We start from the raw sequence: 24,040 nt of genomic DNA, 5'->3' as shown, positions 1-24,040 counted from the left end.
AAACTCGCTCATGTCCTTCGAAAAGTCACCTCATTTTCATCAGCCAGACCCTACAACTTGCTCAATACCGGCTAGTGCCTGCTGGTATCAGATGTACCCTCCGCTTTCATGGCTGAGGTGTCGGCAGAGCCTAGATGCCGCGGCTGACGGGCAGACTAGATGCTTGGCATTGGGGGTTTCAGTAGCCCACGATTGCCAGCGTGCAACAGCTGCTAATTCCACAGCAGCATGACACAAATATTAATGGAAAGGATTTTTTTTTTTTTTTAACCCACTTTATGACTGCTGAAAGTATCTTCATGAGCAATAAGCAGAAGCTTCAACTCTCTATGGGTCTGTGACCCACAGACAAGTCATTGTGCAAGCGTGCCAGTCAGTGATTCTAATACAGCTCACCTTGTGACACCAAGTAATTGATAGCTGTATTATCTGTGATGGAATTACCACAGAAAGCTGAGATTTAAGGAGACCCAAGATTTAAACTTTGCAGTACGGAGCTGTTAAGAAAAGGTCAGTTTATGCCTTAGGCTGAAAATATGCAATAGTTGGTTGGCGAACTTCCATCCGTGCTAGTCAGGCTTGTTCTTGAGTTGTAGGTTATTAATATTCAAAAGGATTTTTTTCAGTCCTGATCTCTAGAGCACAACTGCTCATGACAGTTCTGAGGTGATTTTATGCCTTCATGTTATTTAATAAAACGCTGAGACTAACAGCACAAAAAGAGGGCTTTTTTGGAGACACCACATGTGACAGAGCATGTAACTTATTCATGTGCCATGAATATTGTGTTTCACTTTGAATATACGTGCTTATTGGGCTCCATTCCTGGTTTAAAGAGTATTAGATCTTGTATGGAGATGGGTTTTCCAAAGGAGCCCGTTTCAAACACTGTCAAAGTGCACTGATTCAGACAAGGAGAGAGATGTCAGAAGGCTGATAACAGCCATGATTTTAGAACTTTTGTATGCAATTTTTCCTCATGTTAGTATTTTGAGTATGCTAAAGCAAGCAAGATTGCATTCATTCTGACAATTTTCTAGTTAATTATAATTTATTTTGTAGTTATGACCAGCTGGTGCTATTGTTTTTAGAATAACTGGTAATACTGGTACAGATATGAGCAAGTTCCTGATTTTTGTTAAGGACATATTTCTGAAGAATCTCAGAATTTCCCATGAAAAACGTGTGTTTATTTCAACATTAACCTGAATGTACCCTTGGTAACTTTCATGTTTTTGTTTTGGTATGCTCTTATATTTTATAGTGCAAACTGTATCCTCTTCTACCACAGAAGTAGGGTCACAATGTAGGTGTTTCCTAAAGAGGGCAGGACCCAGTGTCTCATCACAATGAATTTATATTCATAATGGATATGACAAACTCAAAGAATCATTCTTTGGTACTGACATTTTAAATAATTCAAAATAGTTGTAGTTCTAAATCAGCACTATTCAGAAGAGTAACACAAATGTGGGGGAAAAAAAGAGGCATTCAATAATCCTTAGTGCCTGAAGCTGTACACTGTGGTGTAGTGCTGACTGCATCACTTACCTGCTGCTCAGGGAGGAATGTTGGCTGTGATTTCATTGCAGAAAATTTATTTCATAGATCCATAAGACCTTTTTTTGTGTATCAATTTTGTCTGGTATTGATTAGATCTAGAAAAAAATGGGATTTTATTTAGAAATCATAATTTAGCACATAAAATTTTTAAGTGATCTGAATTTCTGTTGGAAAGAAACTGTTTCTCTGTTTATCTAAAATCTTCTTGTCTGCAGACAGGGTGTTTTCTAACCTGAAATGCCTTAAATGCTCGTAAATTTTAAGTGTTAGTAGGAAGATGTCCATAATCTCCACCTGTCCAGTAGTACTGTTTGGATTCCTGTAATTCATTCTGCAGGTGGTATCCTGGTATGATGAATGACCTCCCCTTTGCAGAGCAGGACACACGTACAGTCGTTTTGAACAGGTTGTGCTTCTAGTCATGAAGAGCTATCTGAAAAAAACCTGCATTGCCATGCTCTAATGCTTCATTTTTGTATTAACAGATGTACTAACCAACCTTTTTGTGCCATCTGTCATTGTCCCATATTTCCGAATATATGGTATGAGGAGAAACCTTGTCCTTGACCCCAGGGGCTTTCAGCCTTCCTTCCTACTCCGTGTTGCCTTTGGTATTAACTGATAAGAAGAGCAGGATTTGTCCCTGGATGTGGAGAAAGAAAATAAGTAGCAGTGGTCATGGCAGCCTACTGCCTAGTTTAATTATTCAGGGGTGTTGTGTTAATTTGGATTTTCTTTAGTAACCATCAACAGTCTAGGAATAATTTCAATTCATCTTTAAAATAGTGAGAGGCAAATTCTAGGTCAGAACAGCAGGTTTTGATGAGCCACATTATATACACATGTGTGTCTAGTAATAAGTAATAGATTTCCATGTTCGACGTGCAACACTAATATAGAAAAATAAGACTATTTATGGGAGATTTCCATTTGTTGTGGTGTAGTATTTCATTGAGGATCACAGGAATAAAACTACTACTTAGCTGTACATGGAAGAAAACCTCAAAATGCCAGTAGGCTGAAGGAGCTAGTTATACATTAATGAAAAACCAAACTAAATATTAAAGTGTTTTAATGTATTGTAAAATTATGCTCATTTCTGTACAGGTATAGGTATCAGGGAAAAAATGAGATGGCTTTTACTGTGGAACGCACTCCTCCCTTCAGAAGTTGTGGTAGAAAACCTCAATGATCTTCTCTCCTGAAAACTTCTCCTAAGCTTGAGCGCTGTCACAGTCTGATTCCTTACGGAGTGTGTGCTGTGTTGTTCAGCATACCGTCCAGTCCCTCTTTATTAGGGTCATTAAAAAAGCAAACATGGGCCTATCTTAATCCAAGACACGATAAGCAGGCAGGGCAGAAAACGCCGAGCAGTGTGCACTGTGATCACATTCAAGGTGACCTTTCCTCCAGGAAAGGCGTGAAGTAGGTCTTGGACGCAGAGAGACCGCAATATAATTACTCCCCAAAACGTTAGCTCATGTGAAGTGCAGCAGTTTCCCTTGACTTCTTGGAGGTGTTCGTACTGCTGTTAGCCCTGTCACGCTGCAGATTGATGTATCCATTGGAAGTATAAACTCCTGTATCCCTCGAGGCTAGCAGGTCATCCTGTGCATACGTGTATACAGAGAAAGGACTAGAAGGGTGTTAGATATGAGGTCAGGGAGAGAATCCCGATTAGTGAGGCGTATATTAGCCTTGGCAAAAGGTTTTGTTGGTGACAACTGAAGAAATGTTGAGATAGTAAGTCTGTAACACAGCGAGTGTTTAGATAATGTTATCGGAGTGCTTGCTGCATTGTGTAACCGTTACCTTAGTACTTCACCACTGGAAAAACACCAGAGGTAATTAATATTTATACTGAGTCTCTGTGCATGCATCTCATACATTAAAGAAAAAAAGCCAACTGCCTGCATGAGACAATATATTAACTTCTAAAACATAATCGTTAAAAGACCTGGGTAGTTCTGGAAACTGAGGTTCTCTGACCATCCCTTCCCCACCCCTATCTCCCCCCCCCTGTTTTTTCCCCCCCTGCCATTTATTAGAGGCTATTGTGTCCAGAAAACTCTGGAATTGTCTCATGTCTGGAAATGCTTTCCATTTTGGTTTAGTTGTGGTTTCTGCAAAAACTGCTGCTAATTATGCCCTGTTTCTTGAAAGTATATAGTGAACTACTGAAGTTGTACTGCTGAATAACCGACTTTGTCTCGTTTCAGCTTAGGCAGCAGTCAGAGTCCATCTGGCAGCGTGTCACGGGTTATTGCAAACATGAGAAATGCCACATAAATGTTTTGCCTCTCAGACCGTGTCTACACTACTCACTAGGCCAGACAGGCCATGATCTCGAGCACGGGCGTGCTGTCATCGGACTGCAGTGCTCTTGCGTGCTCCTGCACGGCTTTGGGCAGTGGCAGCCAGCACTCTTCCGAGGCAATGCCCAGGAGAGCTTCTGGGGATAGCACAGCCAAGAACCATTTCCAGTAAATCAGTGTGGACGATGCCTGCCTTTTGGGGATGAAGAGGCTTTATCATATGATCATGCTATTTCCCAAAAACATCTCCTGGCCTTTTCTATTTGCTGCTGTTGATGAAGTCTCAGTTCCAGGTCCTCTTTCACTCTCCTGGTGTATGTGAAGAAGCCTCCTCTACTAACACAGCAGCTGGGCAGGTCCCTGAAGTACCACTTCCTAAACTGGATCACTGTATGTCCTAGAGAAGTGGGCGCTTTGGGAGTGCATCATTTCTCCCGTTTCAGGAGAGCGCATAGACCTCTGCGCACTGAACAGCAGGTCTGATGCCTGTAAAATCGAAACAGGCGACCTTTCTTCTCTCTGCCCGTTACAGTCAGTCTGTGGTTGTTGGGGGAGCTTGATCAAATTCAAACTTCACTGAGGGTATTTATTTCCAGATTGTTTAAAAAGAGCTAATTTTCATACTGGGCTATGAATTTCCTCTCACCCATTCCAGGGTGTTATTGACTGTAGGTGTGTCCAGGTGCTGCCACCTGCTGATAACCCTCCTGTTGCTTCACACAAACTTAAAAGAAATTAATTTATCATGTTCTCACTCTTAGGTTCCAAACCTGGGCAGAGCCTTTTCCTGCCCTCTTCTTTACAGACCACATGGAACAAGTGATTAGTCTCGTGTATCACTGCCTGTTTTCCTAATGCACGCGGCTTACTGCTGCCGCTTTTCTGAGATCAGAGCTGATAAAGCTATTTTGGGATAACTGTGAGTTGAGGACTTTTGGATCCCAACCCCAATTTTGAGGGTAATTAGAACAGCAATACAATTTATTGCTCATAAAATATAATTAATTGTACGCAGCCAGTGGCTTTACTGAAGGAGAGAAAGCGGAGATTGCCAGCAGCCTGGTGGCAAGGAAAGAGAGCTCAAGCTCGTCTGTAGAGAAGTACGTATTTAAAAAATTCTCATCCTTGAAATTGTTCTGACAACAGAATGAATGTTTACAAATACAGCATTCTCAGATTTCCACCAAAGCAACCTTTACTGTCAGGATTGTCGAGTTTCCCATTGCCCTTCTGGGTGCGTAAGTGGGTTGCAGTGCTCGGGACAAAACCCAGCTTAGAAACTGCACGCTGCAAGTGTTCTTCGAAACGGAAAAGTGCTTTTCAGTGAATTACTGCAAATCATTAAAGTAGGAATGATAAAATGCAGATCATAAAGCTATTGTTGGAATATCCCTCTAATAGGAAAAAAAAATTGTGATGTTCTTTGAAGTTTGTTTTGGTAGATCCTTCTTGGTGCTCTCCCAAATCCCAAAGAAGTTATTGTATTTGGCATTTTTTATTATTCTTATTGCTGTTGTTGTTATTGTTATTATTATTATTTTCCTGAAGTAATTTATTTCCATGTTTGTCATCCAAAATGGCATCCAGGAGTAACAAGGGGTATCCAAGGGGTAACAGGTTTAAATTGAAAGTGGGGAGGTTTAGATTGGATATCAGGAAGAAGTTCTTCCCGGAGAGGGTGGGGAGCACTGGGACAGGTTGCCCAGAGAAGCTGTGGATGCCCCATCCCTGGAAGTGTCCAAGGCCAGGCTGGATGAGGCTTGGAGCAACCTGGTCTAGTGGAAGGTGTCCCTGTCCATGGCAGGGGGTGGGACTGGATGGTCTTTAAGGTCCCTTCCAACCCAAACCATTCCGTGATTCTATGAAAATGAGGTATTTTGGAACCTGTTAGGAGGAACAGTTAGACTTTACACATGGATGTCCAGTTAGTACATACATTCCAAGCTCCGTTGTGAACTGCAATACCTTGGCATTTATATTTGTTGAGATTGATATGGAAATACTATCTTTAAGTTTGAATGCAGACTAGCACACTTTCCATTAGGTGTTTATGTGAACCTACTCACAGTCAGAAAAAATACTAAACCCAGTAGTTGTTCTGCATTCTCTGCCAGTGTTTTGTGGTTTAAATGTAGTCATGTTTTCATAATCCTCATTGGAGATTTTTATGTATCAATAAATTTAACATATTGTGTCTTCCTTTAAGTCATTTATAGTAACTGAGGGATTGACATTCATAAAGATTATAAGAGGTCCTAAATATTACCTTGACAAGGTGTTCAGCGATATTTTTAGGCATCTCAAAGGTTATTTAAGGTAATGAGGATCCCAGAGGAAACATCTGAAAGGCAGCTGTCAGTTGCAGGTGATGAGATGCCAAATTGAAGATTTGATTAATGTAAATACTCTTTATTGGAAGATTTTTCTATGTTACAGGGAAAAAATACCTGTAATGCTTAGGAGATCTTTTCTTTCAGAGCTTTTCCTTATCAGTTTCTCTACTCTTAAAAGGTAGGGATCTAAGTACCAAGAACAGATTCAAAACAACATTACAGGAAAGGGCACAGAATATTTGTCACTGTGTAATTGGGGAGTGATTAGTTTTTGTTTTCTTCATATTCCTATTAATAGAAGCCTTTTATTCAAACAATTAATTTTAGCACATATGTCCTTTTCAGTGAATATAGCAGAAATAGTCTTGAAAGTATATGCTGAAGAATTCTGCTGGCTCAAGGCCACAGTGCTCAGCATTTTCAGACCTCGGCCGTAATGCAGCTATAGTTGGAAATAAGAGATACTGTCTCTGTTCTGTGTATTCTGTCTGGGAAGATGACATCCTGAGGCAGCCATCAATTGCCTGTAGGGGAAAGAAAGGTTTCTGAAAAGGTACCTGTGAAAAGCAGACAAAATTTCTGCACGGTGGGGCAGGAGGACCATTACAGATTTGCATTCTTTGAACATGTTTCTAATTTTTATAACGTAGGATGTAAAGAATAGGTCTTGCTTCAGTTTGTGTTGAAATTTGCTGATGGAAAACTGCTGCAGCTGCCACTGTCTCTGGTGACAGTTTGTATGCCTGAAAAAACCAACAACAGGAAGAAATTGATCGGAGGGAGGAGCCCCTCTGCTGTGGGGGGGACAGGCTGACAGTAGATCCTTCTTGGTGCTCTCCCAAATCCCAAAGAAGTAATTGTTATTGGCATATTATTATTATTATTGTTATTTTCCTGAAGTAATTTATTTGCGTGTTTGTCATCCAAAATTACATCCAGGACAAGGGGTAACGGGTTTAAACTGAAAGTGGGGAGGTTTAGATTGGATATCAGGAAGAAATTCTTCCCGCAGAGGGTGGGGAGGCACTGGGACAGGTTGCCCAGAGAAGCTGTGGATGCTCCATCCCTGGAAGTGTCCAAGGCCAGGCTGGATGAGGCTTGGAGCAACCTGGTCTAGTGCAAGGTGTCCCTGCCCATGGCAGGGGGGTTGGAACTGGATCGTCTTTCAACCATTCCATTTTCAACCCTTCCAACCCAAACCATTCCGTGATTCTATGAAATTAAAAACCTCAAACCCTAAATGGTAGGTATGTGAATTAATCCATCTGAAGTACATTTCATACTGAGTTGATGGGCACATGGCTAAGCACTTTCAATTTTAACTCTACCCAAGTCATAAATAACTTTAAATGCTCCCAACTTTTTTTTTTTTAAATGCATTAGATGCTTCAGTCTGATTCAGGTTCCTGATTTGGAACTTCTGGGGATTATATAGCATGTTGCACTCCCCTGATAAGGATCAGGGCTTGCTCAGGATGGTCACCATGCTTTCACCTAAAAAGACTATGTCCCTTCTTCCTTGCCTCTGGGCAGCAGTTTAGGCTCAAAAACGTGATTCTGAAGCAAGTTTTGTTCCTTGTGTAATTCGTTAATACTTGCAAAGTAGATGTATAATGCAGCTGTTAAAAAGTGGTGGTATTTTTCTTACTGTATTTGTTCTGAATGGGTATAAACTGAAAGCTCAAGGTATTCCAGCAGACTTTGTGGAGTGGGGGAGATAGTTTGGAAGCTGTTTCACATGCCTCTCCGGTGGTTGCTCTATTTTGAATGTCAGGGAGATAAGAAAGATTACAGAAATGTTTAAGTATAAAACCTGGCGAGATAGTAGAGTGGGTTCTCAAAAACCTGTCAGCTTCAGTTTTTGAACTAGGTTGAAATAAATTTAAATTTAAAAAAAAAAAAAGTCTGAACATGGTGCTGACTATTTTTAGAAACTCTAGTCCGATTTGCATCTTGTGTTTAGCTTTTTTATGGTGCCTTTGCTAGCACGAGGAGTAGGGGATCTGTTAAAGCTGGATGTTGATAAAACGCTGTTGGAAGGCTCTCGTGAGGACCTGAACAATCCCAGTGTTTTAGGGCTTTGGTGTGGGGTATGTAGGCCTTGATGTGCGCCATAGAGCTGTCGCCAAATGGTCAGTGACGCCCGGGTGCCCAGCGGGCTTCTGACGGCGGGCTGGGCTGAGCCGGGGAAGTTTTCTTCTGCTCGATTTTTATTCAGAGATCTGTCTCACATTTGTAGCCAGAGTGAGTTCTGCAGCTTGGTATTTAAGGAATTGTGCGAAATGTACTGAAGACAGGAATGTCGGGAGGCTGGGAAGTACACGCCTGAGCGGAATACATCACCCAGGGCGCTGGTGCTGTTGTCTTGAAATAAAATCCGTATTTGCTACTAAAATAAACACGTTACTTGCAACCTGCCAGGAGCTAATTAGAAACGCGGGAAGTCCCCAGGCCTCGATCTTTATTATTTTTGTGCTCAAAAGCTGAGCTTATGGCTATGGCAGCGGCACCAGCGGGAGCTTCGGCTGGGTGTGAGGTTCTGCCCCGCGGAGCACGAGGCTCCCTCGGGAGGACGCGGCGGGGGCGAAGGCTCCATGCCGGAGGTGCGCAGGCTTACCGGAGTGCTTCCTGCCAAAGGGCTGGTTAGCTGAGCTCTGGAGAAAAGCAGTGCTTGAGGGAATGAGATTGGTACAGCCGAGCGTGCGTTACTTTGGATCCAGTGCTAGAACGGATCCATCTTTCACGAATTAAGTTTTTATTGCTGGTCATGAGTAGTCACATTCATGACTATTATTCTTTAATCTGTCATATTTGCAGGAAAGTGAAATAGGCTAATAGTGTATTTGTTTATCTTTTTTCCTGTTTTTAGTCGTATACACTTCTAATCCGAGGCGATTGAATTTTCTGACCTTAATTTTGGTGTTAGCCGATTCTCTGTTGAAAAAGTTAGTGGCATGCATTCCCTTGGCTGCAGAAACCAGCGAAGCTGTTCTCTTTTAAACTGGGATTTTTGTCTATTCCGTATTCTGACGGTGTTTGTGGGTAGTTGTGAACGTTGCAGAAGATTGCAGGTGATTTGTTCGTGCCCGGCCACTTTGCAAGAGACTTGAAAGCGTCCCTGTGTGGTCCCAGAAGGCTGTCTTTTTCTGCAGTTCAATAAAAGACAAGCAAGACTTTCACCGTCGAGCACGGTAGGAAGCTTGCGGAATCAGGAGGATTTCTGTGTAATATCCTAAAGACAGGAGTTGAAAATGACTACTTTACAAATAGCTTTGCTCTCTGCTTTAGAAAGGCTGACCTGCTGCACACTGAACTCTTTGCAGAGATTATCTCCGCTTGATCTTAGACCAGATGCCTCATCTTTTTGATGCTGGGGGTTATCATCCTATGTAAGGAAACCAATGGGCTTTGATTAAATAATTGGGCTTTGCTTTCAGTTTTGTATTTCTTGTATGTGCAGAAATCTGTTTTGTTTTTTTTTTTTTTTTACATGAATTGATTATTTTTTTCTTTCGTGGGGCAAGATAGCCGTTTAGAATGGAAATTATGCACCATGTCCTGTTCCCCCTGCCCCCCTGTAAAGTAATGATCAATTTATTTACTCAACACTGATGATAGTGAAATTTCTTTCTCCTATGAAAATCACCATGTCCTGTTCCCCCTGCCCCCCTGTAAAGTAATGATCAATTTATTTACTCAACACTGATAGTGAAATTTCTTTCTCTTATGAAAATGGAAATCTAATAAACACTTTTATTTTATGGAATTAAATGATTGCTGCAAAATATTTCTGAACGCAGGATGGTAGCTCCAAGGAAGTTACTTATTACCTGTCTTTTAACTAACCATTTCTCTCCAGACTTTTCTCAATTTTCCATCTTCTTCAGGTTTTTTCTTGGTAGTATTTGAGATTCAGAGAATAGTAACATGCAGCACAGGACAAAAATGTGTTCTGCGTGATGTGTAGAATCATGCAGAGAGTTTGTGAGATTAAACCAGCTTCCTGTGCTAGAGCATCATCAGTGCCTTTGTTTAGAAGTAGCTGACAGTAGTAGAGCAGTTGTTTGACTTAAATACTGAAGTGAAATAGCTATAGTTGCCTGTGTTATTACTTTTTGGTGAAGGTAGTTAAGAGCAGTCTTTTAAAATACTGGTTACACTATGGCTGGTCCCGCGCCAAAGCCAACAGCTATAAAACTATGTGCAGCTATTATATTGGACAGCAAAAATACTGCATAATTACCACTTCAGCTCTGTAAATTTTTAGTTGATTAAAATGATGATAAAAAGCATGAAATGTGTTTTGTTTTCTTTTTCTTGTGGCTAGGAATATTTAAGCAAATAGTTAGCTATGGTGGGAGGTCGTTCTATGGGTAGAATAAAGTGGGAACATTTTCAATACCATTCATTTCAAATTAAGTTTAATCATTGTTGGCAAACCCGTGGTTCATCTTAGACCATTGTCAGCTTTTTGTAATATTCATGGGCTTGCATTTTCTTTAATGGAGGTTTTCCTGAGGTGTTAGACAGACGTCTTTCTTATTCCTTTTTTTATTCCTTGTCAGCTAAAACCCATTGCAGAGTGAATTTTGAAGACTTCCTTTTTCTTTCTGAAGACTGTTATTTTTATTACTTGAATCCTGGTTAAAATCCCATTTCTTTGAAATGAATTAGTTGAAACAAGTAGGAAAACAAATCCTCGAGGTCAGTGCTGCACTGACCCTGCACTCAGTAGCCACGAGTGCCAAAACAGAAGAGCACAGGTTTCGCCTCTAAGGCTTTGGAATCACTGCCTCCTATGAGTTCATTAACGTGTTAATAAATCTGTTCTCATTTGTCTCTCCCCTCCTCCAGTGAACATTTGTCGTGTGCCTTCACATTCTTTCTTCACGGGGAAAGCAATGTGTGCACGAGTGTGGAGATCGCTCAACACCAGCCCATCTACCTGATCAATGAAGAGCATATCCATATGGCCCAGTCCTCACCGTCGCCGTTCCAAGGTGAGTGACCTGCGTTTGGAGCTCGGGGTGCCTGACGTCACTGGCAGGGACTTTGCTCCTGGTGATGGCATCTTCAGAGGGGAATAAAGTAAGACTCAGGAACTCTTCAGATCGGTTAAATGTCAGTTCAGGAAGTTGTGGGCATAAGGGAGAGTGTTGCTAGGACTTGAGCACTACAGCCAGCCATAAAGGGTGAGGGAATTTTCCAAACCTTTCTATTCATTAACATTGTTTTTAAAGGTACATGCATATAGTATTTAAAATAAATCAATTAATCACTTTTGTTTAAAAAGACTTGTTAACTAAGAAAGGGAGTGCACTGATTTTTTTTTTTTTTTAAACATTTGAGGTGGCTCAAATGTGTAACTTCGATGCTACTTGAAGACAAATACTAAGCTTATCTAATTCAGGAGTACTGTTCATTCATAGATTGTCAACTTTAAAAAAATTACTATTTTTTTAATTTAACAAAGGGTACGTGCGAACGTGTATCAGAAACAATGAAAGACTTAAGAGCACCTGTGACTATTTATTTGCCAGTGTAAGAAATTAGGGTTTTACAGAATTAAGTTAATGGCTTATTAAATTCATGATGCAATTGTGGTAGAATGCTCTGCATCAAAAAAATTTAAGGATACTGGAGTCATTGGGTTGCATTGTCTTTACTACAGTCTGAATTTATAATTTCAAACCAATTAAACCAAGAAATCTTTATAAAATTAAACATACAATAAAGAATCACCCAGAGACTATAAGCATTTATAGAGATGTTGATTTATAGAAGCTTTATTGAAAAACAATTTGTTCCTAAGTGTAAAGTTTTGACAGAGGCTCAGACACTTAAATCATAGCAGGTTTTACATCCGTGAGCTAAATTCATTGCTGTCAAATCAAATATGAGTAAAATCCAAATTGAGTCTGAATGAAAATGCCTGTTGTGGAGCAACTAGGCCTCCCTATTTCTCATGACTGTAGTTGTCTTCATATATTGCTCTCTCTATCCTTTGTAATGCAGAGGAGTTTCTAGTGCCATATGTTCCCGGTAAAAACCCTGTTGTTGACTATCCTGTATTGCTTCCATGTATGGACATCTCACTGCCATAGCGAGTGCTCTTTCAATACTCTGAGTCCATTGTGGAAATTATTAAACTGCAAAAAGGTCCATTTTTAGCTCAGTAAGGACAGCTGCACAGGAAGCTGGTGTGGTGTAACGTAGCTTTAAAGTCACACCCTTGCATGGATGTGCAGTGGTTTCTCCCTGAAGCCAGACCCCTCCGTCAGCGTGCGGAGGGCACAGTGACTCAAGGCAGGGAGGCAGAGCCTGGCTGATACAGGGTTGAAATACTGCAGGGACTGTTGTTTCTTACTTTGCAGTTTTGGTGAGTCCTTATGGTTTAAGTGGTACACTCACGGGCCAGTCATATAAGATGTCAGACCCAGCAACGCGTAAATTGATGGAGGAGTGGCAGTATTTTTACCCTATGGTGCTGAAGAAGAAAGAAGGGATGAAAGAGGACGACGAGTTGGGCTATGACAACGATTTCCCTGTGGCAGTTGAAGTCATTGTCGGTAAGTTGCAGTATTCTGCCTGAAGGATTATCTTCCTCCACACACTGTAAAAAAAAAAAAATCTAATTAATCAGAAACAGCCATTATAATTTTCCTATCTCCTCTTGTAGCTCTCTTGACACTGGAACATCTGACTAGTTATCTCGCCTCAAGCTTCTGTACTCCCTGTATCCCACATGCTATTATTCGCAGTATCAAGCTACTTGTTTCGGCTCTGCACTGGTTGCAGAGGGTTTGATGTATATTAACGTGTGAAATTCCTTCGCTCTTTGTATTTCAGATAATAAGTTTTGCCTAATTGACATTGAAAACAAGTTGAAGTAGCTAGGGCTGCTGAATATCTTAAGGTATATTCAGACTTGTGTTTTTCCCTTTCTTTGTAGGTGGTGTAAGGATGGTATATCCTTCAGCCTTTATTCTCATCTCCCAGAGCGACATCCCCATGTCTCAGAATGCTGCCAATACTGGAGGCCATATAAATGTGGGACAGCAGGGGCTTGGAAGCGTGAAAGATCCTGCTAGTACCTGTGGGATGCCACTCACTCCACCCACTTCTCCAGAGCAGGCCGTTGTGGGTAAGCAATAAACGCAGGAGCCTGGAGTCAGTCCTCCAGTTTTGCATAGCTCATGGTAAGAGAGGGTAAGTAGGAGAACAGTAGGAGATTAAAGACAGGAAATAAACTGCAAGTTAGGAGAGGTCTGCGGTAAATGCTTTAAACACCCCTGAAGAAGACACGGCTTTAAACAAAGCTCTGAATTCAGCTAAGCTCCACTTCCCCTAGCTGCCTTATCTTTGTGCAGCAGTGCGAACGCCTGAGACTGGATTCTGGCAGGTTTTAGACTCAGATTTTGCTGGTGTTAGTGTTGGTTTTCTTGTGTTGGGATGGGAGGAGGGCACTGAGTCATTGTGGTACAAGAGCACAGGAACATACAAGAGTATGTAGCTCTTCTTGGAAAGAGCTAGAAATACAGCGCTCAACTCAGCGCTTATGGTGGTGGAATAAAAACTTGCACATGCTAGCTACTGGTTTTGCCCAGCACAGTTGGGTTTTAATTAAGGGCCACTCAGCAGAAGTGTGTGAGTCTCTGGAATTGGTGATAAGGAGCTGGGCTTCCCAGATGAGGTCTGACACAGGCTTGCATCACGTGCGGATGGCAAACGGAGTGCTGCGTAGTATTTGCACGTGAGTTACATGTTTTGCCTGGATAACAGAGTATGCCCCTTTCAAGCGTTTGGATCCATAGCAGTTCTGATCTCCGTAGCCATCCAGATGGTTGGTATGAGGGGTACTAGATCCTTAATATGATGCTTCATTGAGATGAATGTGTAGCCTGTTGCTCCTCACAAATGAAAATAAATAAATACAACCTGTCAGTATCTGGAATGCAGACAAGACCTTAAGATTAGTGGCTGTCAGTGTGGTTATGCTGTAACAAATTCAGGGCTGCAGTTTCAAATGAGAACTAAGAAATAGAGGAGTGAAATGTCCTTCTATGGTAATATGGCAAGCTTCTATGGTAATAAAGTAAAAAAGAAAAAATAAAATACCTGATACAGAAAAAAGAAATCCAAGGATTTTTTCTTTCTTACAAAAATGTTTTGAAGCTAATTAATTTCTTCTGTGAAGATTGTCTTCTGAACTCGCTCTTTACAGACTTGGCAATTACTGACGGAATTGCAAGACAGTTGAGGTTGGAAGGGACCTCTGGAGGTTGTCTGATCCAACCCTTCTGCTCAGGGAGGGTCAGGTAGAGCAGGTTGCTCAGGACATTGAATATCTCCAAGGACAGAGACTTCACAGTCTCTCTGGGCAACCTGTTCCAGTGGCTGACCACCTTCCCAATAAAATGTACAAGCTTTTGTTTAGATGGAATTCCTTGTGTTTCAATTTATGCCCCTTGCCTCTTATCCTTTTGCTGGATACTGCTGGTGATATCCTGGCTATTATTCTCCCTGTCAGCTGTTTCTATACATTGATAGGATCCCTCCCCCAGTTTTCTCAGCTGCTCCTTGTAACCTTTATTAATAATAATTTCACAAGCACTGGCATGTTTTACACTTTGCAAATGACTATTATTTGGAATTGAGTTCTCAGTTCACAGAAGATTCTCTGACTTGAGTCGCTTCAGCAAAATCATTAGAGACCACTGGGCAACCTCCTTCTGCTTGTACTTGAACTTGTTGATTAGAGCTTATTAAATTTCACACATAGAAGCGTCAAAGTCATGAAGTTCCTACAAGTTTCTGTGAGAGTCTGCAGCCAGATGGGAATAAAGAATCCTTGTTATGCCCTCCCTGAGGCCTAAGGAGCTACCATGTTAGCTTAGCCTTTATTAGATAGTCTGTCACATCAAGGGGATCAATCTTGATGCAAAGCCAAAGAAAACTAATCATCATTGGCTTCAAAGCCATGGAAGAACTTGTTTGGATTCACATGTCCACGAACAGTGCCTGCATGTGAAGGCAATCAAAGTATTTAGTATTTACTGGTAATCATACCGAATGTGAGTTTTAAATTCACTTTGAATAGTATATTTCAAGGCAGCTGATTAGTTAAAATAAGCAAAAAGCCTATTAGTAACTAACTGAAGCAAGACAGTTGACTTCTAAATAACAATCTCTAGTGAAGCATTGATGCATATTTTAATGTGCTGTTGTATTTTTAATTTTTTTTCAGGTCCCTGTTAAACTTGTACAATATCACAAGGGGATTCCATTTGAGAATATTTATAAACTATTAATGTCTGAAAAGTGTTCATATTGTCCAATCTGGCAGTCACAGTTTCTGTTTGATCTTTGCTATTGTTTGAGGGCAATTTGAAATTGTATCAGAGGGGTGCCTCTCCAGCGAATAATGAAAGGATTCCTTTCTATTGTATCACACACCATTTTAAAAGACCTTGAAAAATTGGAGAAATGGATTGGAAAAACATGCCATGCAGCTCAGAGTCAGTAAATGGGATACATAACCTGGATTAGTGAATTAATGCTTCGGTTCTGCCCCACACTGGTAAAATGTGGTTTAGTGCCATGTCCAGTTTTGAACACTGATGTGGACAAATGGGATGGAGTCCAGAACAGTGCAGTAAGATGATAGATTTTGCAAACAGGACCTACAGGAAAAGATGGAAAGAATTAAGGTTGTTTAGTCTAGAGAAGAGAAATATAAAAGAGAGACGATGTAACAGCCTTCAGAGACATAAAAGGAAAAAAAGCACAATATTGTCTGTGCAACCAGTATGTAATGAACCTAAACTGGAGCAAAGCAAAACTGGGTTAAACACGAGGGAAAACTTCCTCTGCGGAAGGATAACGAAGTGTTAGAATACATTGGCTGGTGGGAAGCTACAGAATTTCCATTAGCAGAGCGGTGGGTGGGTTGTTGGGGTTTTGTTGTGGGGGCAGTTGGTTGGTTTGTTTTTGAAGAACAGGTTAGTTAAGTGTTTCAGGAGCAGGAGTGGACCCAGCTTTGAAGCAGGGGATGGACTAGAGGATCTCGTCAGGTCTCTTTCAACCGTTTTCCATGGTTGTGTTCAGGGTACGTAACAAATCAAATTGCTGGTGAAACAGGGACTGGCATTTTTCATGTGTAGGAACAGACGGCACTAGAGGGATTGGGAAGTGACCTCTGGTTGTGTCCTCCAGTGTTTATACCATTACATGACATAGTTAGTTGTGTGTGTGCCAGTATTTTGTCACTGATTTCCATGGATAAAAATTAATGCCAGTGTATGAGAACAGAACGGTTTTGCCTGCTGCAAAGTTCTGTCTGATGTTACACAATGTATTGCTGTACTGTATAGCATAAAAATATTATGGGATTTTGGAAAACAGCGCGCTCAAATGTACTCGAAAGCTCTGGTAGTGTCTTGTTTATCCACTCCGCCCTTCTGCCCTTCCCTTTCCATCATATTTTACTTCACTTCCCAGGCAGTTGAAACTGTCCTGCTGTTGACGTATGTGGTGTGTATGTGTTTGTTCATACGAACATATTCCTTCCCCCTTCCTACCCCCAGAGGAGGATAGCTTTGCTCATTCTGAAGTTTTGGTCTGGTTTTTGATCATTTGTCAAGTTCACAGCGTTGTAGAACACTGAAAGCCAATGAAGGAATTGTTAGGCCCACAGGCCTCAGTATGTTTAGGGATTTATGGTTTTGACTGCTCCTTTTTTTACATTAGAATTCTCTTCAAAAAGAGAATCAGGGGAGTTCTGACTGGAGGAAAAAAATCCAGGCATGAAGATTCAAAGCAGACAGAGGGTTCGGCAGCCTGTGCACGATTTAAAAAGTTGCATTTTGAAAGTCACCTGGTAGAAATGAGCAGAATTACCTTGTTAGCCGCAGTGATGTATAGCTGTGACTCCTTCCAGCATTTCGTTCTTAAGGCTTCTTAAATTGCGTCAGGCAGAAGGACAAAGTGTTCTGTACACTGATTTGACCTTGTTAAAATGCGGCATATCCTCACTTTCCCATCCAGAGCAGAGCCAGTTGCTCAGTTGCCAGGCTGAATGAACCTACGGCTCCCTCTGCTGTTGTCCTTTGTGGTTGGAAAGCTGGCCCTCCGATTCCCCTTCATTTAAAACGAAAGCATACTTCATAGTAGAGAAAGAAACATCTGCTTGTACAATAGCTGGTAAGGTTTCTGCATCACAGAGGGAAAGAAGTGAAGTGCAGAATGTAAATCAGAGTTTTCAGGCTGCTAACATGTTGAAGTCAGAGCTTGGTTAGTTCTCTCTTTGATAATTGTATATTATATTAATATTATATATTATACCTTGCATTTTATGTTAATAGCACGTACTAAAGGATCAACCGCTGAGCATCCCGGTAGTAGTGTGCATCTCAACTGTGTATTTCACCAAAGCGAGTGTGGGTTCCGGTATTTCAGTTCAAGCGTGGTATAAAGAAACAACATCACACTAATCCATTTGTTTCTTTGGTGAGGCTGTATTTTGGGGATAAAAAACTGGTTCTTGCTTTGAAATAACAATAAATTATACATAAATTATTTGTTTTCTTAATAGATTCTTTTAGAGCAATTCATATTATAATAAATTTAGTTTTTAAAGCAACTCACCAAAGGCTATATAAAATGAAGTTTAACACCTCAGATAATAGTGAAAACATTCTATCTGCACTATTTCTTAGTGGTTCGGTACAGGGCTGTGGGTGGCTGTCTGAACTACTCCACGTCAGCAGCAGAGCGTGTTACCTTACACACGTGAGGTGTGGCACTCGCACGACTGTGTTGCACGTGTACCCGGTAAAACCGAGTCCCATCTTTGTTATCCCAAAGGCAAGTGTTACTTGGAAATGTAGTTTAGTTAGTCTTCTGTAGTGACGCCTGAAGCATTTTCTAGTGAATGTGAACATCTGTGTAGGCACTCAGTAGAAGGGAAAATCTTTTCAGGAAATAGTATCACACGTGAATATCAAGAACAGCTGTAACATGAATGCTTGATTTCTGTTGCAGGAGAAAGCGGCTGCTCTCAGAGCACCATCAGCCATTCAGCTGTACAGGAGGGCACAGTCAGTGTACAGAGTCCAAAGAAATCAGGCAAGATTACTCCAAAATTTCACAATCATATGGTTCACCGTGTCTGGAAGGAGTGCATTCTCAACAGGTCGCAGTCCAAGTAAGGCAGCAGTCCTGATGGTTTTGTTCATTAATAACACATAATATATAGTTAAAATTGTGATAGTTTTGCCTTAGACAATGTTATTCCTCACCGAATTCTTTTCCCACTAATCAGAGCTAATGATGCAGAACAGCATTATCAGAGACAATTTGTTACTGGGTTTGGCTGAATACTCCTGACACTTAACATTGTATTTGCAGTTGTGCATCTTAATTGTGACACTCTCTGAGGGTACAAATCTACAACAAGTACCTTCGGCTAGATGCTTTCAGGTTTACTGATCACAGTTTCCAGCTCCAGCTGTAGTTACTAGACCGCAAGTTGGGTGACTGAAGAACAAATAGCATGTATTTGGTGTTTGGAACACAAATTGGTAAAGCATTATATTACGTGTTGGACTAAAATTCCAGCCAACGAGGATATGGTAAATTCATGTCGTAAGCCTTTATTACTGGAGAATATACTTTTAAAGTATATTCGTGGCATGGTGTGCCCTGAAATCTTTACTTTTCACTTCTTCATGCAATTTCTTCATTGGATATGTTGGAATAATATCCAGATTCAGTATTAATTTCATGCCCCTTGCTTCTTGTGCTCAAACTCCAGACAGAGCTATCTGATGTACAGCAGGTACCATCCCCCCACATACATCAAATGATAAGTTTTAAGGAGCAGTAGAGGGAACTACTGTTAAATAGAGAATTTTATTTCTAAGGTGAAGTAGAAGGAAGTAATTTATTGGAGGGGAACATAGGTGAATTTATGCAAATGCATTTTTAAAATTTTATTTTACAGAAAGTGGTAACTACTAAAATAATTTTATCTTCTTCAGGAGGAATCAAATTACGACTGCAAATTTGGAAGAGGAAGTTCCTAACAATACTGTTTCTTGGGATTTTGTGGATCCAGTCCAAAGAGTCAGTTGTTCTTGTTCCAGGTGAGCTTTGAAGATATTGTAAGCGTTTTTTGTACTGTAGCCTCATTTAATTCAGAGGTACGCTTATAAAAGGGAGTTATGTCTTAGCTGAGAGAAGAGGAATCTCTGGTATGGAAACTGTGATCATCACTCACATTCAGGTGATTATTATGCACCTCGTATCATTGTCGCTTGCAGCTGTCAACTTGAGTGGAAAATGGATCCCAGAGGAGAGAATGGGGTCTAAAATCACTCAAACTTTCTCGTTTGTAATGAACTCATCCTTCCAGCTTTTCAGAGATGTGAGCTTTCAGGTTTGGAGCGGTGAGACTCATGATGAAGAGGGGCAGAAGCTGCCTAAGTTTCAGAGCATCCTGACTGAGGGATAGTGCTACTGTCCCTGTTTGCAGGAAGAGGAAAAATATCCCTAAGAATCACTTCACTCCATGTACCTCTAGTCAATCTGCCACGACTCATCAGACACCAAAAAACACCCAAGAGAATATAAAACCTTTGCAGCATGATCAACCACTGCCAACTGGTCAAAAAGAGGTCTCTGCTCACTTACACGAGCACTGTAAAAGTTTATTAAATTGTCTGTCATCTTCGATGAATGCTTAAAGTTCCCGTACTACTCACTCAGGAAAAGCAAAACAGCAGTACCAGTGCTTCTTAGCCATTCTTGAAATTATCAGAGTTGTTACAGGGCTAGAAAAACCAGTTTCCAGTGAAATAATCCTGTGAAACTGCTTCCACTGAATTTTTTATTTCCTAAGGTCACCATCTACTTAAAAGATTGGTAAAGGTGTTTTTATGACCTAGAGCAGTTACTCCTCAAGTATGCACAGACGCAGATGTCATTCATAGGATCAGAAACACTGATCATGCAGTGCCAACCCCTTTGGTTTTGTGTTTCTTTTCCTGTCTCATGCCCCCGTGCCCCCCCACCCCCTCCCAGCTGCAGCAGGGGTCTTTGGCACGATAACAGTCGACACAACAGCCAGTGATTCTCTGCTCTTCATCTGGTTGAGGCTTAGCTAAGTTTCTTTCTTCTTCTTTCTTTTTCTTTCAACAGCAAGGCAAACTCACGCATGATGCTGTTGTGAATAATAGTAAAATTAATATCTTGTCTAACCAAATCCTAACGTGTTATCTGCCTGTGGATAGTTTCAGCTGCATTTGCAATTTCATACCATCTCTTAACGTCTCCTGCGATAACTCCATCATGCTGGAGGTAGTAAACACAGCACCTGGGAAATTAAAACATCCTTAAAATGAAGGCAGTACCTGATACAGCAATCAGAATTTTCTGTGCAGCTGCAGAAACTGGACAGCCACTGTCACATATTGTTTCAGTCATTACTGTGCCCATTCTATCTGTTGTATAAATGAGAGTATAAATGTCAAGATACGATCTTAAATATGGAGTCTTAAAGGGTTGCCTGATACTTGGCATCAAATTCAATCTTCTATAGACCCAACTTGGTGTGCTGAAGGACAGAATGTCTAGAATAATTTTCTGCGGTCAGTTAAAATGGGGTGAATGACGGAGAATTAAGTCAATGCCACGTTACAAGAACACGCTTAAGGCAAATCTTCAGTGATGAGGCATTAGCTCCACATTATGGGTGATTGCAGCTAAGGACCATCTGCTGCTGCAGAGAATTTGCAGCATGTCCTGATGACAGCAGAGCCCACAAAGAAAGCCAGGACAATACCACACATCACGGATGGTTACAGGAAGGAGAGTAGCAAGTACAAGTAGTTGTATTTATACCATTTGACAGCCACTGTGTACTGTGAAACCTGGATGTTTTCAAAGCTAAGTCAGAAAAGCAGAATTGTTTTTCTTCAGTCTAGTAGTCCACTTGACTTGCGATAAGGTATTTACCTTTGTGATAAAAAGTGTATTGCACGTTTTGAAATGTTTTGTTGCTGGCCTGGATACTGTTGTTTATAAACAGAAATAGGGATGGAGTGATTTATTTTGAAATGGCATTTAACTTTAAACAGGTATAAATAGTAAGCACAGTACATCTTTCAATTTCTGCTTAGCTTAAAAAAACCCAAACAACTGAACAAAAAACCCCAAACAACAAAAAAGGCCAATAAAAATACGGACAGAGCTACACGTCCCTGTTAACCATCAGCTGTATGATGAAAATACTGTTTGCCAGTACCTGAAACACTGAAATTCAGTCCTGTGCTTCCCAGTCTCAGCTACTGTATATTGGAATTGAAAAAAGCCATATTAAAATACGAAGCCAGTAATAAGTTCGATGTTACTGCACTTTTCGTTTGGAATATTTTGAAATATTTATTCATGTTCTCTTCATCACTTGGTAGTTGCTCGTTCCTTTTTTCTTTTTTCTTTTTTTTTTTTGTTTTGGTTTTGGACTAGAGCTGTACTTATTTTTCCTCACCTGATACAGAGGAGGAAACGGCCGTGAAAGCATCCTGCCATGCAGGGCGCCTGTCAACATAACTAAAACAATCCCGACCTGTATCTTCTCTAACAGATGCTCGGGAGTGCGCAGAGCGCTGTATCCCACAGCGGTCATGCTATTTCAAAGGCTTTCTTTGGGGTAATGAAAACAACAGTAGCCTGCATTTTGTTGTTGTATTACCTTCCATCTGAGCGGTACTAAGCTTTTACAAACATTTAATCTTGCCTCTGAATGCTGTTTTCTGGAGACCGACATTTTTCCATTTTATAGGCTAGAGGAACTGCAGCTGTGCTGGCTTGAATGACCTGGCCCAGCTCATCTTCCCGTTGCAGAACCTGTTAAAGATCAGGAATAGACATAAGATTTTTCTCAGTGCGCTTCTCTGGGGTTTGGGCTGGGGTTTTTTTCTCAGTTAGATCAGATAACTGCCTAAACCTCGCAGTGACTCGCTTCTGCCTCTGCTTTCAGGCACAAGGTTTTCAAACAGCGTTGTGCTGCTGGCTCCAGCCGTCCCCCAACGATAAATCAGCCAGGATTCAGCGTGGGAACATCATCAGCATCATTGCCGCCTCCCGCCTCTTCAAAGCACAAAACAACAGAGAGACAGGAAAAAGGAGATAAACTGCAAAAAAGGCCTATGATGCCGTTTCACCATCGGCCCTCTGTGACTGAGGAGCTGTGCATGGAGCAGGACGCAGCAGGGCAGAAACGGGGGTTAGCAGGAAGGGAGCCCTCTTTAGAAGTCGCTAATTCCAGAAAATACGAGAAGCCGCTATCTATACCTGCTAGAAATCCAAGCAAGCAAATGAATATGAATCCTATGGATTCACCCCATTCCCCTACTTCCCCTCTGCCTCCCACACTTAGCCCCCAGCCGAGAGGTCAGGAAGCAGAGAACCTGGACCCGCCGTCCATTCCTGTAAACCCAGCACTCTATGGCGGTGGGCTGGAGCTCCAGCCGTTGCCCACCTTAGACGATAGGACAGTCCTGGTTGGGCAGAGGTTGCCTCTGATGGCAGAGGTCAGCGAGACGGCGTTGTACTGTGGGATCGTCCAGAACAGCGAGTCGCTCGACATGTGGAGGACATACAGCGTCCCATGCAGTGATGATCCAGAGTTCCGGCCGCCCGATCTTCCCTGCGAGAGATACGATACCAAGATGGAAATCAACTCGGACAGCACTGCACTGAAAAGGTAGGCGTGAGCACTGCTCTGGGGGATTTATTAATGGTAAGCATGACCAAACTGCTTTCAGTTGGAATGGGAACGAGTAGAAGGCTTCACTATAACGTCAGAGGCGATGTATGCTGGTGGTAACGTCAGGTACCAGATAGAAATGTGCTGTTGTCACATGTTTACATCTGCTCAGCTGGCTTTCTGTTGGACACACAAGAACTGCTAAGTCTCTGTGGAACCTGTATCACAGTAATTTGAGCAAAGGTAAGAGTTTGATTAAGCTTATGTCCTTGGATAATTTAAAAAAAGAAAACCTGTGTGTAGTTATGCAACCTGCCAGCTACATAAATGCTTGGGTTTGAGTGAAATCCTGTTCATGGCACTGTAGGGGCACTTCAGTGTGGTTTGTCCAATGGTGTGGGTTTAAAATTGCACTGTACTGTGCTTTCTTTAAGTGGTAGCTGATACTACATTGTGCAATAATACTGCTTTTTTGTAAACCCACTGTCAGATTTGGAAATAGTTTGCAGCTTTACTATTAACTTCAGCCTCTGTAGGATTGAAACTGAAAATCCTAACAGTGTCTCTGGGCTGTACACAGCAAAGAGCAAATGCTAATCTCTTACAAATGTTGCTTTAGAAAAACCACGTTTAACATAGTGTCTTCCTTAGCAAAGAACACGGGCTACCTGCATTGTAAGGAATTTTTAGCTCGCTCCTTTTTTTTTAACGTGGATTCATGTACCATGGAAAACGTACCAAAGAGCGTAGTTAATGAAAATATATAAACTAAAAGTGATTGAGGAAGAACTTTTAAGTGATGACAGCATTGATTTTGGTAATTACAATGGAGTTGGTAGGCTGAAAGGGTTATGTGTACTTCAAAGTGCTTTGATTTATACAGTGACAAGATTAATTCTTTTTTTTTATTGTCCCGAAGTAGAAGTTCTTAATACAGTAAGATGTTTAATACTAAATGTGGGCAAATTCAAGGAAAAAACATGTTTCTGCTAGATCAAGGAGGATGGAGTGGGACATGGGCTGTATTTGTGTGTGACAGCTGCGGGTTTGAAGAGCTGTTA

The 24,040-nt window shown here is 41.2% G+C and overlaps 1 protein-coding gene across 1 annotated transcript in view; it reads left to right on the top strand.

Annotated features, from left to right (window-relative positions):
• Window positions 1-24,040, top strand: part of LOC104510395 (mediator of RNA polymerase II transcription subunit 13-like) — a gene marked incomplete at its 3' end in the record, with an annotated part of 98,138 nt that overhangs the window by 60,197 nt on the left and 13,901 nt on the right. Inside the window, exons 5-10 of the mRNA XM_010152630.1 lie at window positions 11,066-11,211; window positions 12,586-12,780; window positions 13,164-13,355; window positions 18,254-18,416; window positions 19,252-19,356; window positions 22,251-22,976. Coding sequence (XP_010150932.1) covers window positions 11,066-11,211; window positions 12,586-12,780; window positions 13,164-13,355; window positions 18,254-18,416; window positions 19,252-19,356; window positions 22,251-22,976 — 1,527 coding nt within the window. The remainder of the gene's footprint in view (window positions 1-11,065; window positions 11,212-12,585; window positions 12,781-13,163; window positions 13,356-18,253; window positions 18,417-19,251; window positions 19,357-22,250; window positions 22,977-24,040) is intronic.

Source organism: Eurypyga helias, unplaced genomic scaffold, assembly GCF_000690775.1.
Source record: "Eurypyga helias isolate BGI_N326 unplaced genomic scaffold, ASM69077v1 scaffold4385, whole genome shotgun sequence".
Taxonomy (NCBI): Eukaryota; Metazoa; Chordata; class Aves; order Eurypygiformes; family Eurypygidae; genus Eurypyga; species Eurypyga helias.
This window is presented reverse-complemented; position numbering and strand designations above follow the sequence as displayed.